Here is a 17838-nt window from a genome sequence, read left to right on the forward strand (position 1 = left end):
GAAATTTAAAAAGTAATGAAATCGCTAGGTAAAGCAAAGCCAATTCTAAGGTTCCTTACTGTGATTTTCTTATTAATAGTTATGTTAATTTTTTTTATTAATGTTAAACATTCTTTAAGTATAATTTACACACGTAGTGTGGACGAGTCAACGCGGTTAAAAAGGAATGTATGGTATTACGGCGTGTTATTATTATTACATATTAAACGGAACTGATTACTTTTTCTTTAGGGACTCAAAAACCCAAATACAATATTTTCACTAAAATAATATTAGTCAAGGGAAAACTGGCTAATTATTGTGTATGTTCATCTTTATGAAGTTAGTGGCATATCGGTCACTACAAAAACACTCGACTTAATAATTAATAGCATATGGAGAAGCACGTCAGTTATTCTATCTACTTCATTCACGTCTATAAACAGGTGTACTGTTTGTTCTTTACTTCAAAAGATAAATTTAAAATGAAAATAAATAATATTTGCTATAAATAATAATATTTTCGGCTAATTATTATTTTGTTCATGTATGAATTGTTCATAAAAAAAATAAGTTTGAAATTAAAAAAATATATATTATTGTCCAATTTAATTATTACTATATTAATTTATTTTTAAATATTTTCTTACATAAATTGTAACCTTGATAAAAAATATGTTATTTTAGCAAGAATGCAAGGCACATAGAGGAACGTAGACCCCAGCCGAGCTAGCCCATTAAAGTAGCATTTACAAAAATCGATAAAAAACTTAATAAAAAATTGATACTAATTAATTATTATTATTAATTAATTATAACCAAAATAGAGATTTTCTTGCTATACCAAATGAACATGAAACGTGTGATAACTAATTATAAAGAAGTATCATTTGTTGCTGAAGGTTAATGGAAGCAACAGCATATAAAAAACATTGTGTCACTTTTAAAATTTGGTTAAGTCAACCCTGAACCTTATATGCCTACTGTTGACAGTAAGTCACGAATTTGTCGCTGCAGGAGATATTCTTACGACTGGTCAGTCAGATACTAAATAGCAAAATAAAACGAGCTTTATTTGGTATTCAACTCACATGCGGTCATAGAACCCGTACTCGGTAAACAAATTCTCTCTCTGTGAGCTGTAGATATACTACAGTACCCATTTTGTTACTGAAACTAATTAGCCCAAGATCCCAGATCTTGCCAGACCTATGTCATTCAGCAAAGCTGAAATTTTGAGGACTATTAGTCTTATATGTAGTTCAACAGACAGTGTGCCTACTCACTAACTTGAAAGTGGGGACCTTTGAGAGTTGGCGCCAAATTACGGTATGTCTCTGTCTAAGATGATTAAGTCATCGGACTGGTCTGGGTGCTTATGAGGGGTCCCGAATTAGTCCGTTCTTAAAATTAAAACTAGCTCAATTAACGGCATTTGTCCTAATTTTGAATAACCTTTAGGACGTCTGGCAGAAGTAGACTCACGTAAAGGGTCTGGTAATAGTAGATATACATTTTTTACATCATTCTTATAAACAAGCGTTTTTATTTAAAAACGAGCGTTTTTACTTTAACGTAGCTGGACGTGTACCTTAAGTTGGCGCTATCTCCGAAAAGTAGCCACTTTCAAGTTAAAGAGTATGCATTATAGTCTTTACTATATATTAGACTATTAATCCTTAAAATTTCAGCTTTGCTAAAATGACGTAGGTCTGGGGGCCCTGGGATCTCGGTCTAAATGTGATTGTAATTAGTCCTCAGAGTTAGAAATGAAATAGTTACGCAAAATTAGATCGATTAGAGTTTCAGTCAGCAATAATTTTTCCCTCACATGCGATCATAGAACCCGTATAACTACAGCTTACAGAGAGTACTAACTTTGTTGCTCAAGCAAATGTGATTATAATTGGTTCGAAATTAGACCAATTATACATACACTTATACAACTAAAAAAAACTTATGTACGCACAAAAGAAGTTATACTTCTTTGGCGCATAATAAGATAAATACTTTTATCCCTCACGTTATCCTATGTTTGTAAAGAAAACGTATAATTAAAAAAAAAAGGAATTTAATACATTGATAGAAAGATCTGTTATAATACATTATCTAGTTAAATAATTTTTATTTCAATATCATAAAAACTAAAATGGTGATTAGCTAATTGAATGGCGTCGGCTTTTCGTAAATATTTACTCAAACGTTGTCACGGGTAAACTGAGGTGGCATCACGCATTTATCAAACTACCGCCTTAATTGCCTCGCGTGCTACCCTAGATTCTTGCAGATGAGCTGACTGAATTGCCCTTGCCCTCTATGTGGTTGGTTTGAGACTTTTATTAATTAAAGTTACAGTCAGTATAGGTAACTTTGACAGATACAAACGATATTTTACGTTGTCTTAAAAATTTAAGCATATTGCCAGTGTTTTTGTTTTATTAGTGCGCTCATTATACTTGTCACCCATAGGCATTCCCATACACCCATAGGCATTCACATAAACCTTTTAAAATACATCAGTATAGAAAAAAAATATATTTTTTTCTGGCAAAATTACCCATTGGATGAGAGTAACTTTGACAGTAACCATTCATATAAAGATAGTCATAATTATTCTTTTTATAAATGTGGGGTAACATTGGTAACGTTTTTATTTTTGAAAATAATGGATGTAACTGATGTAATAAAACCACAATTCTGTACTTTTGCCTTAAATTACAAAAAAGCAGTCCAGAGAGTTTGGCATTTGTATACCATATATATTTTTAATCAGCATGAATAAATACATACTTAAAACATTTTTAATAGAAAACTTTTAGGCAAATTACAAAGAAAACAAGCGAAAATAATTTAAGCAAACAAAAACCTAAGACCTTGAGTACTAAATGCCTATTCCCCCCAAAATTGTCATCAATTATGTAGAACCCAGACACTTTTATACTAATTTTACTTGTATTTCCTGTAGATAGGTACAACATCATCATATTTTTTTTTAAACGGTTTTATTTAGCTCACCCCGTTTGTTTGTTTGTTTGGGTCAAATTTAGTAATTGAAATTTAACCCTCTTCCCGTTAACCGATTGATCTGAAATTTGGTATACGCCTTTGATTCTGGTGACAATACAATTATCCATATTCAATATTATTGTGAATCCAAGATGGCCGCCGCTACAAGATGGCGGACAACTTAGTTTTTTTCAATCCCATCAATATGGGTATCAAATGAAAGGGCTTGTCAAGTAGAATTCAGTGGACTATACAAAATCAAAATCAAAGATGGCCGCCACTATAAGATGGCGGACAAGTTAGTTTTTTTCAATCCTATCAATACGGGTATCAAATGAAAGGGCTTGTCAAGCAGAATTCAGTGGACTATACAAAATCAAAATCCAAGATGGCCGCCGCTACAAGATGGCGGACAAGTTAGTTTTTTCGATCCCATCAATATGGGTATCAAATGAAAGGGCTTGTCAAGTAGAATTCAGTGCACTATACAAAATCAAAATCAAAGATGGCCACTGCTACAAAATGGCGGATAATGTAGTTTTCAATCCCATCAATATAGGTATCAAAATAAAGGGCTTGGTAAGTATAATACAGTATACTATACACAATTACAATATGAATCTCCCACCTAAGTCAAGATCTGGTATCCTGTCGAGGACTGTGTGGCTATAGGGTGCCTAAAAATGATACGTCGCTAGGGGTACCACCCAAGGTAAAAGGTAAAAGCGCGCCGAGAACTGTATGGCACTAGGTGGATAAAAATGAAATGTCGTTAGCGTTTTCCCCTCAAGATTCAGGCACATCTTGTTGTACATAGCCTTGTCCCTCTATTGGACCTCTGGGGGGGTCGTTCGTAACATTCTCCATTAACCTTGCAATAATGAGACATCGAGCCTCATTTCAACGAATTGAATAGCATGAGAAATAAAAACTAAAAACTTAAAAATAAAAAAGTATAAAAAAAATTTAAGTTAAACGGTTTTATATTGCAGATAAATGTACTAAAAGCTAAAAAATAATTTCATAGAAATTATGATTACTAAAATAAAATCGTGGGGACACTTGCTACTTACCACTAGGTGGGTGAAGTCTCACGCTATGTCTTTCAATTGTAGATATTGGACGTGCCCCACGATTAAATTTTAGTAATCATAATTTCTATGAAATTATTTTTTAGCTTTTAGTACATTTATCTGCAATATAAAACCGTTTAACTTAAAAAATTTTTTATACTTTTTTATTTCAATTTCAAGAGGGCAATTCATTTAGCACGTTTGATGTTAATGGTGCTAAAGTAACATTATCTTCATATATATTTATGTTTTCCTTGTGCTGAGTCTTAAATTTGTTTATGTTTTTAAAATTACATTTATTAATTAAAATAAACATATTCAATAATAATAGTCAATAGTATTATACTGACAAAATATCGAAATGTGGAATTTTTACTTTTTTGGATATCCATACTTCAATACATCCATACCCCATATCTATATACATAACTGGAATAAATATGATGTAACGTGTAGTGTTCCTAAATAAAACACCCGATTCAAATATTATCCAATTTCAACAATGTCACATACATACAAAAAAAACTAATAACCTGTTTTTTTTCGTCTGTTAGTAAAATAATAAGGCACAAACAAGATTCCCAATCAGAAATCCACCAATGTCAATATAAATATACGAAATTCGATGTTATATTTCGCAAGTTCACCTGTCATTAAAAGCTGTGGGTGTAAGAAACAAGGTACCTGATAAAAGTCGTTAGAAGAGACCCAACAAAAATAAGAATACTTTAAGCGATTCATTTATTGCTTGCATTTGAATAAAGACATTAATTACTACATACATAAAACATAGTGTTCAAATTGGTATCGTTGATTTTATTTTAGTCAAGTGTCATCTGAATCTTAATTTGTACCAAATATTAGTTTTAAATATAGAGTGGCAAAACAGATTTATTTATATACTAGCGACCCTATTGCGGCTTCGCCCGCTTTTACTACTGGATTATTCATATAACGTATGTTTGCAAAGCACTTAAGATAATGTGAAAATTAATTAAACCCTAATGCAACCCGCATTTTCGTAGTTTCAATAAGGATTTTCCAATTGTTTTACACAGCAAGGATTTTTTAGTAGGTACCGTAATTTTAAATCTGTGCTACTAATCTTTTCAAGTACTTATTAAAATATGTTTAAATTACTATTTTTAGATAGCTAAATGACATTAAATAATACATTCAACTCGAAATATCCAATACGTGCAAACGCATCTAAATCTTCGTTGCTATAAAGGCAGGCGGGTATTTTTTTTTCAAGCTTGTGGTTAATGCTGAAGAGGGTATTCTGTCCCTGATGAAAAGCAAGCACTACGTGGCTGCCTGTGACGAAAATTAAATAGAATGCATCGGCCGGGAATTGAACCCGGGCTGCCCGCGTGGCAAGCGAGCATTCTACCACTGAACCACCGATGCGTGTAAGGCAGGCGGGCGCGGCGGACTCGCTTGTATAAGCATAACGTCGCGAGGCGCGTTTCGCAGCAAGGATTTTTTGATATTGTAACAACTTCTAAAGTACTTATTAAAATGAAAAACAGAAAAGACAGTTTTGATCTACATTAAATGGCCAACGTAACTAATATACTTATTTATATGCTGAGAGTAAGGGATAAGTGAAACTTGACTCGATACAGTTGATGTGTGAACGGCGTGATGTGTCAATAATTAAATGCGTTTTTCTCTAAAACTATTCGCAATTTCGAAATAGTTTAAAAAGCAAATTTTATCTTCGTTTAACGTAGAAATTTAATAAAGTTTTTTAAAGGATAAGGATTAATACCATTATGGAAAAATATCCCTCACAATAAAAAATATATCGAAATTATTATTTTTAGACAGAAATATGATCACTACACGTTATTCTTAAAAGATATGAATATGCCATCGCGGACTTTTTTGTAGATCTTATTAAGAGGAACAATACTCCAGTACATTTTTTTCATGTAGTATTTACCATTAAAGCAGCGCATGCGCCAAAGTGTCTCAGCGGGTAGGACTTTATACACATTTATCGTATTTATGTTAATTTACATAAGAATGTACAAATAATAAACTATATATAAACCTTCCCTGAGAAATACTCGACCTAATGGTGAAAACCGCATCCAAATCCGTTGGGTGGTTTAGAAGAAGAAGAGTTAGAAAGTTCAGACAGACACAAAAAGCGACTTTGTTTTATAAGATATAGGATAGGATGAATTATTTAGTATAAAATACCAGGAGGAAGAAGACACTAATTCATCAGTTATTTACCGCTGTAGCAACAATCTGAAGTTGTGTATAATATGTATTTCCTCATTAAAAATTGGAGTTTCAGGGGTAACATCTCTTAATGTTAAAGTTTATTTTCCCAGTATCTGTTGAAGATATCTTCATGAAATTTAAACTGAATATGATTATCCCATAATCTCATTTTTTATATATTTTTTTTAGAATATTTAAGAAATTAAAATTGGAGAAAATTATAACTTTATTTTGTGAGGGGGCTTTTATACAAGGCCCCGTGAATTGCCAACTAAAATTATATATTTTATGTATATTATAAGTTATAAAAAAATCTAAATAGTAGAACATATCTCAATATAATAATAAAATTCATCACGAGCACATAACAAACTTCTATTGAAATCTGGCATCATATATACGCTCGTATTATTGACATCAAAATATATAAGGTAAGAATAAACTAAAAAATATACATAACCCTGATACGATGACTTTGTCTGTGAACTATAATCAAGAAAACAGTACGATACCTACAGACGTCTACACATCAATTTTACAATAGATTACAATAAGTAGTATATAATTTTAAAAAATATATTTTTCCTAAATTAATTCACATGTCAACAGAGAAGACAAAACAACTTTATAAATAAGAAGCATATTTTTTTATAAGCTAAAGATTTATGTGCGTTTTATTTCGGGTCTACATATAATTGTTCATTCATCATTCAATCAGGAGTTAATTATTAAATATATAAGAATTAGGTTCCCACGTGAAACAGTTTCTTTACACACCCTAAATATCCCTAAATATCAAATTTGAACACTTTTCTTTATAAGATTGTAAGTTTGATTTGTTGTAATGTTGATTTTCAATAAAGAAAATTAAGTTCGAGTGTGAGATATGTAATACCGCTTACCGCTGAATATTCTAGTAGACCATATCAAAATAATTTCTCATAAAGTTTCACATAGTTGATTAAAGCTCCTCCAAAATTCACATATTAAAACTTTGTTAATCGTGTTTTACACTGTTTTACTGTATAGTAAATGAATAAATAAATATACTGAAATGTTATAAGATCGTATGTACTCTTTATGGTTTTTGCTATTTTAATATGTTTCATTATTTCGAATTAAAATCCCTAAAAAGATCTCTAAAAACTTGCGTGTCATTTGGTAAAGCCATTCAGTATGCAATGTTTTTATAATGGGATTCCCTAGGTTAGATTATTTTTACCTGCTCAACATTCTACGAAAGGTGTGTGAATGTGATAGCTACCTCGCAGGTATGGCACGTTTACGTCAATAACAAATATATTGGATAATAGGACCACATTATTCCAAGTTTGTCATTAACTATCATAATTCGGATCATTAGAATTCGGTTAGATATTTATTTCATCTTTCGTTTTAAATAAAAAAAAACATTTTATTCAGTAAGTGAAAGAATTTGCTCCCACGAAACATACACGACAAATTAATTAGAAATAAAATATATTAAAAAAAAATATAAAAAGTTAAATAACAAAGCCTTTAGTAAAAAACATGTTGTTAAATGTGTTAAACAGGTAGGAGAAACACAGAATCGACAACATAGCGTTAATAACAAGGTGCATACATATATAACCATGTTTGGAACCGCCGCCAGCCACAGTGAGACGCCGCAGAATGGATTCAATATAACACTGCACTCCATACAGCACGTAAACACGCACGAACACATATTGTCACTGCACTATAAACACTTTATCGGGTTTTCCCCACTGCAATCCAAATGAGACACTGCAATCCTTGAGATGCTAGCAAGATACACCGTTACGGCGGCGGCGGCGTCCATGTTTTGTGCGCTGACTAATGACGAGGACATGCTTACATATTATTATTACTTTATAACCACAAAATTGCAAGCTCAAGCGAAGTTTTCTGTAGTTTTGTATATTATTGTAGTATAAAATTATAAAAGTAGTCAACATCAACGCCACAGGTAACATCGAGCGACAAGTACCGTCAAAAGGATCGTCGCAGCAGAGAGGAATAATAAAAACCATTTGCTGATATCATTTATGTTCTTAAATTACGATATTTTGATAACTATATAATATCTATTTCATTCATGGCAAACTAATTGATTGCCGGGAAAGATTAAACTTATTATAATTATTATATTATTTTCTTTGTATTGCATAAAACCAATCCAGAAGCAATTTAAGAGTTTATTTAAATTGTTATATCAGTATACGTGTATCCTAAAACGTATCAGAATTGCATATATAAATATATCAATAGATATAAATTATTCAATGTATCTACAGCAACGTAACCGTAAACAATGCAGTGAATGTTGGTGTTTTGTCATCCTTTCGTAAGCGTCATAGCAAGCATTTATCAGAACGAGGCGAAATTGGTATTTGTGTTTAATTCGTACAGACATATCGATCGATTACATTATGAAATTTAAAAAAGAAGCTCAATTATATATAAACGCTCGACTTTAACCACTCAATAGAACACCTAGGGAAGAGAAATATCTTACTTACCACGATCATTAATTCAAAAATGGAAAAGTTGAATAATAAAATGACTTTAATAGATTTGTAACAAAATGATATCAACATATGGCCATTCGCAAAATAATTAATAGTACTTACGAGAGGTGGTAACGCGTAGTGGAAGCAGGGGCAGGTGTGGAATTCACGGAGGATGAAGAACCTGAGTAACCGGAGCCGGCAGGTGAGGAGCCAGCAGAGGGCGCGCCCGCGGACGATGGTATCGCAGCTGGCTCGTAATACTCGGTAGTGAGCGTTCTTTCGTCCAGCACGTGCTCCACGTTGTGTGCCTTTGATGCAGACTTGATGTCCATAAATGCAACAGTGGCACAAACACCGCTATTAGTACTCCCGGTCGTACTTGGGTTTGCGCTCTCCATTCGTCCCAGTAACTTGACATTCTGGACTCGGCCATAGCTGAAACAATTATGTCACTTAACAACCAAATCATAATTATATTTGAGCAGTAAACAGCATTCATGAAAGAGGGTTTTACATGGGATGCTGTTTAAAACAGGCCAGTCGTGGCGCGAGGGCACAAAGTGTAACTGTAAACGCGGCTGGTTGGATCGATGGAATAAGGAAATGAAATATTTACTTATATTTTCATTTATTCGCTTTGGTGTCGAGGCAAATGCGCGGCGTTCAATTTCGCGACTCAACACGCCATGCCTTCAGATCTTAAATATCAAATCTTATTTATTAAAATACAGCAGTATTTTATCCCAAATATGTAGGAATAAAAATAATATAAGATAAAAAAATAAGGTATAATAATAGTAATAAATAACGATTGGAAATATAACAATATTTTTTAATAAATTATAAGATATTATCTATACGACAAGAAAATTATATAAATAAATTTTATACTACTAATAGGTTTCCACAAAGTATGACGCTATTGCACCTTTTAAATCTTATCATATAAGAAAACGTTATTGCAAAACAGAATTATTGTTCACCTAAAAATACTATAAAACATTAAAAGTGCGAAGTAACTCTCGTCTGTCTGTTACACTTTCAGGCCTAAACGACGGGACCGATTATAATAAAAATTGGTAAAGATGAATGATGAAAATAGACTAAACTGCGAGAAAGGACTATCTTTTAAAGATAAAAAAATCTATATTGTGTGGTAGTCTATAAATGTAACTTTGAGAAACCTTGAGAGATTTCTTTACGCTAAAGAGGTAGCCAAAGAAAAGCGAGCGCCAAACGCTAAGGAAATCTTACAAGAAAGTTCAAAATAATGTACCATATAGTAATGTAATTTAAAAAAGATGTATAAATAAATCCGCGATGGTATATGATGAGTCCTTTAGATATCATTGGTATCATCGTAGAATATGAAAAGATAAAAATGGTTACCGTGGGTAACCAATATCTTTTTCATATGACAAAAATAATATTTGTAACTATACACTATTATTCTTTATCCAATTAAATATATTGAACATTCATTATAGACTAGCGGCCCGCTCGCGGTTACACCCGCGTGAACTATGTTATTATTAATTTCTGTCTCCATGACTACGTCATAGTGACGTCTATGCAAAATTTGAGACTCCTAGCATTTGTAGTAACGAAGTTTCATACAAACTTTCAACCCCAAAAACAACCCCTTAGAAGTCGAATATTGCAAATTCCCGTCTTAGCGAGCACCTACGTCCTATAAGTAACTCCTATGCAAAATTTGAGATTCTTAGCACATGTAGTTTCTGAGATTTCGTGATGAGTGAGTGACCTTTCGATTTTATATATATAGATAGATTATAGTTGCTAATTCAAATTGTTATGTCGTATCATTTAAATTATGTTAGTACGCTATCGTCGCACTTTCGATACTAGCTAACGCCTCAAGAAGATATTTTATAAGTGCATTCATTTTATTAATTACTTTAGACATGCCCCGGCTTTGCATTGATGTTACTAAGATATTTAAAGTGTTATTTTTCTTCGACATCGAAACTAAATAAAACAATTTGATATTTACAGAATCCATATAACGAAGAAGCAATATCAACTACTGTTTAATTAAAAAAATAATATTAACGCCTCAGAAAAAGTTGATAGTTAAAGGTAAAACGTACAAGCGGTATAGAAAACTGCCTAATCAAATGTTTGCTTCATGTGGGTTGGTGCTAAATAAAACATACGATACTCAATAAATATATTCACTAATATAAATAAAAAAGCCCTTACGATAATATGTAATTTTACTAGTTCTGTAATGTACAAAACTAATTCTCTAAAACCTAAAAAGAAGCTTTTTTACTCAAGCGATCCCGACAATAGTGTTTATTTCGTAAATAATTAAATTTCATATGGATTTTTTATAAGTAACCTAAGGTATTAAAACTTTTCACATTCGACGTCAATATAAGTGCACTGTAAACATATTAGTACACGCAGGATATTTATATTATTAAACAAATAATACTGTAAGACGTTCGAGCGGACAAAACCGGGGGGGAGTCGCTAGTATTATATCAATACTATAACACAAAATGGTTTATCATATACTAGCTTAACATATATACACCTAACCAAATAAGATATATTTGGTTGATAAGTCATTATCTAGCACATTATCGTTTAGTGTTTATCAGTAATGTTGGTTGAAATAAAAGAAAGTCAATGAAGATTGTTAAATAACATGTATACATAGCAGCCATAAAACGTTATGACTGCCACGTCTTGCCGTGTAAGCTACCAAGTAAAACGGAGAAACGAATACCAGAACAACGTGGAAACCCTATCAAAAGATCGATTGCTTCATAAAAATACCCTCATAATTATTTAATAAAGGTAAATGATATAAATAGCAGAAAATATAGTGACTTTGTTTGTTATATTTCATATAATCAACGACAAACTACAACAAAAACGAGGAGAAAGCCTTAATATAATAATAAAAATATTCAACAATATTTAAAGTTGTAATTTAACATAAAGCATCAGCACGAACACGTCCAACCGGGCGCCCTCGCTCGACACGACCGCGCCGCAGCAGGCAGCGCGCGTCGTCATGACGCGGCGAAACTACAAAAAATGCGCCGTTGCCACACCGTGCGCGGTATCGAACAACAAGCGCTGTTGCCGCTCCGTCAGACTTGCTTTACTACATATTTCATTATATTTCTTCTTTATAGCTAGTCATTCGTCGTTTGTCTCTAAACCGAGTTTTTATCTTTGTTATGGCAATATAAATATAGAGCGTGAATCAGTGGCGAGATACTAATGTCGTATATAATTAACATTATTTCCAAATTAAACAATGGCCTTTTTATATAAACGAGCTTTCTATTTAAATTAGAATGACTATACCCCACGCAGCCTCATAATTAATGACTACACAAACTAAAGCAGTTTTATGTTATTATATTAGCGAATAGAAACCTAATTCGATTATATATTTTAATTTTATAGAATATTGTCGTATAGACAGACTTGTTTCATTAGAAACATCAGAATATTTAGAGTTTTATGTAATTAATAATTTGAAGTCACAGCACAACGAACAAATAACGCATAATGTATATAATATAACATTTATTCAAAAGAAGTACGACGTAAAATAGATAGATAACGAGAAACTTAACAGCGGCAGAGTGATTAAATCGGTCGATGTCTAGTGCGACGTTGCCAAGTTTACTCTTACAACATGGCCGCGCCCGCTGTGCCCGTTTCCGTGTGAAACCAACACGCTGTCGCTGCGTCTGTGTATAAAGGCACAGGCGCTGGTAGTGGTGCGCCGTGCGACGATGATAGCGCGAGGCGAGGCGAGGCGAGCCGAGCCGCGGGCGGCAGGATGCGGGGCGTGGGCGCGGGGGTGCGGGGACGGGGCAGATACCGGCTCGATGACGTCAGACTACTTTCTGAATAACTACTTTACTTTGTTATGCTGACTACATACGGACTACTGACTGGTGGGTACGCGTTTTTTAATGTGGTTTAACTTTAGAAACGTTTTTACTATACAAATAATGTTTAGAGCGCAACAAATATCATCCTTGTGCAAATTAATTGTAATAGTTTGTATATCAAAGAGTAGATAAAAATTAAAAGCAACAATATAACGTGCAAAATAAAAAACAAACAAAAAGTACAAATTACTGATATTTATTGGCTTTAAAAATCAATCGTACATTGTCGCGCAAGTCCAAGGTGCAACGGACAACATACAGTTACATTTGATCATTAAATAAGTGTTCACTGCTTCGCGAGGGGAAAATAAAACGTTATAAAAATGCATCGATAATTTGATGTATTTATTTGAAACAAGGAAATAGATACATGAAACAGTTCAATGACCTCAAAAAATATACAAGTACTTTCACCAAGCAATAACAAGTCATGTGTCTTAAATTTAGTCATTAGCTTTTTTCCCCAAGAGTAAATATATATGATATGATATGCTAAAGTTTGTTTGAGTTGCTAATAAATGTAAATTTATTCTTACAGTAATATATTTAAATATGACCAAAATACTTCGTTTACTTGTACCATAGAATGTTAAATCGTTAGGAAATATAATTGTAATTTCGTTTATAATATAATTTGAAAGAATTTATTGTTTTTTTTTAATTACTTTTATTTATAAATATTGATTTGCTGATTGCTTTAATTGTAATATAGTATATTATTATTTTATATAAATAAATGAAAAATAATGAGCAATCAACATAGTTTATAAGGAATATCTATTTAGTAGGTTTCGCGTTGCGGCGGCCGGCGCCCAGGGGTGAGGGCAAGCCTGCGGCGGCCCGGGTTGCTTGCGCAGGTCGATAGAGCAGGACCGCGGGTGGGGCCGGGCCATACTGCACGGGGTGGTGCCCTCACTGTCACTACGCAAAAGTTGCATAATAACGTTATAGCGTTCGCCTTCCATCATAACACTACATTATCAATTAATAAATACATACTCCTTCTAAAAAATAATATTTCGAAATTCAGGTTAAGATATTTAGGCGTTTCTGCATTTCTGTACATATCCAAAAAAAATTTTTAATCTTTACATACATAATTACTTATAAGTTGCTGTTGAGTCATGTTATAAATATATATGATCATTCTAGCAGTTTTCAAATACTAATCTTGTATTTATATTAGTAAAGTTATAATATGTGTATATTATTTGAGACCGTCGTGGCGCAGCGGCATAAGGGTGTGACTATAACGCGACGTTGTGGGGTCGATCCCCAATCGAGGAAGTGAAATATTTATTTACGTTTATATTTTTATTTCTTCGCTCTGGTGTCGAGGCAAAGCGCAGCGTTGAGTTCTGCCACTTAACACGCAATGCCTCCAGAATTCGGCAGAAAGCGGGGAACGGAGTGTCTTAACACTGTGTTCCCTCTGTTTACCCTGTTGTGTGCGGGATACAGCGCGAAGATGATTTTTTTTAAGTATATTATTATTAAATGTTAAGTCAAAATGTATTTACCGAGTAAGTACCTATCGTTGTATGTAGAACCATATTTTTTTAAACGTTCACAACATACATAATATTTACATTGTTCAGAAAACGTTACGCATAAAAGACGAGGTCATATTTAAATAGTATATTTGTCGGTTTTTGTATTTCAAAAGGTTGAGTTGTAGACTCAGATTAGGATTTAATCGAGAACTCAGCTGTTCTAATAAATACGTAATAACGGTTAAGACATGTCGTGTGGTTAGTGATCTAGAACTCCACAACAGTCCTGGGCAGTTGTTTAAAAAGCTAAAACATCGGTACTCTAAAAACTCGAGTTGAAAAATCAACTAATAAATAAGACGTAAGAAGAGTAAGTTTCTCTTTCCTTACAACTTCAGAATGTATCATCAGCATACTATTATAGACAGTTATTGTACGTTTAATATTTATTTACTTATTCTATATATAATTTATAGAGTAAATATAACGATAGAAATACATTAAAAATAAATTACTGCTACAATCACCTTCGACATCTTCAATTTCCCCTTGAAATTGAATGAATCGTGAAATAGTAAGAAAAAACGGTAAATGTATATACCTAATATACAAACACAATTTAATGACGAAGACGAAAAGCATTCTGATAAATGTTAAATATCTAATTAATCTAAGTAATTGTTTTTTCTATACGAGCTATCCAAAAATATAATTATGTACGTTTAACATATAAAGAAATAAAAAATTATAAATAATCATTTATACAGTTCATACTCAATTAATTACGTCACTTACTAAATTCCATTTATAAGTATAAAAGTTGTTTTATGTTATGTAAAAAGTAAATATTAATTATGAGTAATTTAAATTAAATAAATAAATAAATAAATAATATAAAGCGTTTATATAATATTTTCTAGCTGTCACACAAGTTGGCAACGAACGAGCGCTTATTAATATAAACGTTAATATACGATCCACAACGACGACTATCTCTATAGAGTATAGGCAGTAGGCACGGTGGAATTGGCCCGATACGTACAAAATACGCGACGTTGCCGCACTTCTCGCAGCGTCGCAGCGCAGGGCGCCACTACATTTATCCAAGGCGAACGGAGCTGTAAGGTGTGTCGATCGTCGGTTAGTATAGTAAGTTGTGAGTTGAATACGAGCGGAGAAACATGTATTATTAGTGAAATTATTTATAAAAACATTATTTTGTTGTAAATGTTAAACGTATTAAAATTATTAGTTTTTATTTTGACATTATGATACTTTTTCTTTACATTATACAAAACTCCAACATGATCGGTCCTTGTGTTTAATTTATTATAATTTCTTCCCACTTCAGATATAAGTTTATTGAATAAAATAAATGCAATAGTATCATGTTTAATATAGTAATCAATATAATATATTTTTGCTCAGAAGGTTGACGACCTGACACCGGTCCCCGCCTTCACAACCATGCTGCTTTTGGAGCGCGACATTGCACAATAGGTAGTAGTGAGGGCAATATATTTTACTTTAACAGTTGTTGTGTTACTACAAGTCCGCTACAAATCAATTAAAATTTAAAAATATATCTTGAAAGAAACACCAGGTTGCGCAATCGCATTGAATTAATGTTTCAATATTTTAAATTTATGTTTAGTCAAACAAAATACGCTACTATTTTTTTGTTTTATTCATTTAAACGTAAAAATGCCGTAATCTGCAAATGTGATTAATAATTATTAAGATAAACAAATATATATATTAGGATATTCCTATGACCTTTAAATGCAGATATTTAAAATATAAAAAGTACATCCTCCCAAACGCCGCCTATGAAAATCGTTTAAGGCAGATCAGAAGACGAGTGACATAATATATACAAAACATATCTATTGTAAATAAATGTAAACGAAACCAACTAAATTTGACCATTGAATCGATTAACGTCATCGCCGTTTGGTCATATGTATAGTAAAATACGATGCCTATCAAATGTTTTCTTAACAAAACGAGAACGTACTAGGATGTGACCACATTATGTTAAGTTTTTGATCGTTTTTGTCTCGGAATTTTTTGAGACTGAAAAACTTGTTTTCATAGGTACCTGGTACCTAAAATAGCCATTAATTAATTGACTTTGATATTTTAAGAAATAATCAAGTTTTTTGATTTCCGATATTCTAGGGACGCAAATATTCAAAAAATGCTATATAGGTTTCAGTTCCTACAAAATGTGTATACAACAGTAGTATTTAATCAGTTTATGACAATTGTATTTTGCAGTCTTTATAATATTCATTTTCCAAACACATTTTTACCTCCTGCTAAAATTGGAACAATTTTGTGTTTTTCTTAATCTATATATATAAAATCGAAAGGTCACTCACTCATCACGAAATCTCAGAAACTACATGTGCTAGGAATCTCAAATTTTGCATAGGACTTATTTATAGGACGTAGGTGCTCGCTAAGACGGGAATTTGCAATATTCGACTTTTAAGGGGTTGTTTTTGGGGTCGAAAGTTTGTATGAAACTTCGTTATTACAAATGCTAGGAGTCTCAAATTTTGCATAGACGTCACTAGGACGTAGTCATGGCGACAGAAATTAATAATAACATAGTTCACGCGGGTGAAACCGCGAGCGGGCCGCTAGTAACATATATTTTGGTATACTACGTATAAAGACATTTATAGTTTATAACTTATCATTATCATCATCTCCAGTCGTACGAATTGCAACAGCTTTACCGTTGTAATTTGTACTTTTCTTATTTTTAATTTTGGCTTGAGTAGGATGTATTCTTTAAGAACATAGTTTGACTTAACATGTCTTAATAGTTTTTCTGCTGTTTGTTTGGTGTCTTCATCAGAATCTATACCACGCTGTTTATTTCAAAGTATATAAGTTGTTATGATGCCATAAAAGTAACTAAATAATCACATAATTAGCTTGAGTTGATCAACGACATCTTTAACCGGATCTGATGAACTTAGGGCGAAGTAAATAAAAGATTAAATATCATTTTCTCGGGTGCGAATCAAACCTACAACCTGCCGTGTCGTACAGTCACAGGCTTGTCAGTCCCTGAGCGACTAATATTAATATTCTTAATATGCGAAACTTAATTACAAAATACTTCAACGGGCCTTTTCTTCTTTCAAGTTCTCTTGTATAACATTCATAAAGACCACTCGAGTCGCCCGTCAGATAGCGAGTTTGCACGAAAGTTGCGATTTACTAATAACATTACAATACATCACATATCAGACGAATTTAATTAAAACATTGTAAGTATTTTTTTAAAATGAGCAATTAAATGTAAACATTTTATATAAAGGACACCGTTAAGGCCCTACATTTATGTATAAATGTGGTAGTCACTATATCGATTTTTAGGTAATCAATTCTGCCATTATTGAAGACACTATAATATTTGTTTTATTGTAGCAGATTTGTACAGAATATATATTCATGTTACAATAATTAAAATGTACTGGACAGCGAATTAACCGGAAATAATGGAGTCACCCATGTATAAAAACAATGTTCTTTTTTTTTTCAACATTTATATTTAACCTCTAGGCCCAAG

At 32.5% G+C, this 17838-nt stretch overlaps 1 protein-coding gene across 5 annotated transcripts in view; it reads right to left on the reverse strand.

Moving 5' to 3' along the window:
- The window catches only part of spen (spen family transcriptional repressor split ends), a 65914-nt gene that overhangs the window by 43473 nt on the left and 4603 nt on the right, over positions 1 to 17838 (reverse strand). For all 5 annotated transcript variants that reach the window (XM_085185879.1, XM_085185877.1, XM_085185878.1 and 2 more), the window contains exon 2: positions 8930 to 9244. In XM_085185879.1, coding sequence (XP_085042005.1) covers positions 8930 to 9244 — 315 coding nt within the window. The remainder of the gene's footprint in view (positions 1 to 8929; positions 9245 to 17838) is intronic.

This window comes from Heliconius melpomene, chromosome 5 (genome assembly GCF_056956725.1).
Source record: "Heliconius melpomene rosina isolate 202511_hmr_F chromosome 5, ASM5695672v1, whole genome shotgun sequence".
NCBI lineage: Eukaryota > Metazoa > Arthropoda > Insecta > Lepidoptera > Nymphalidae > Heliconius > Heliconius melpomene.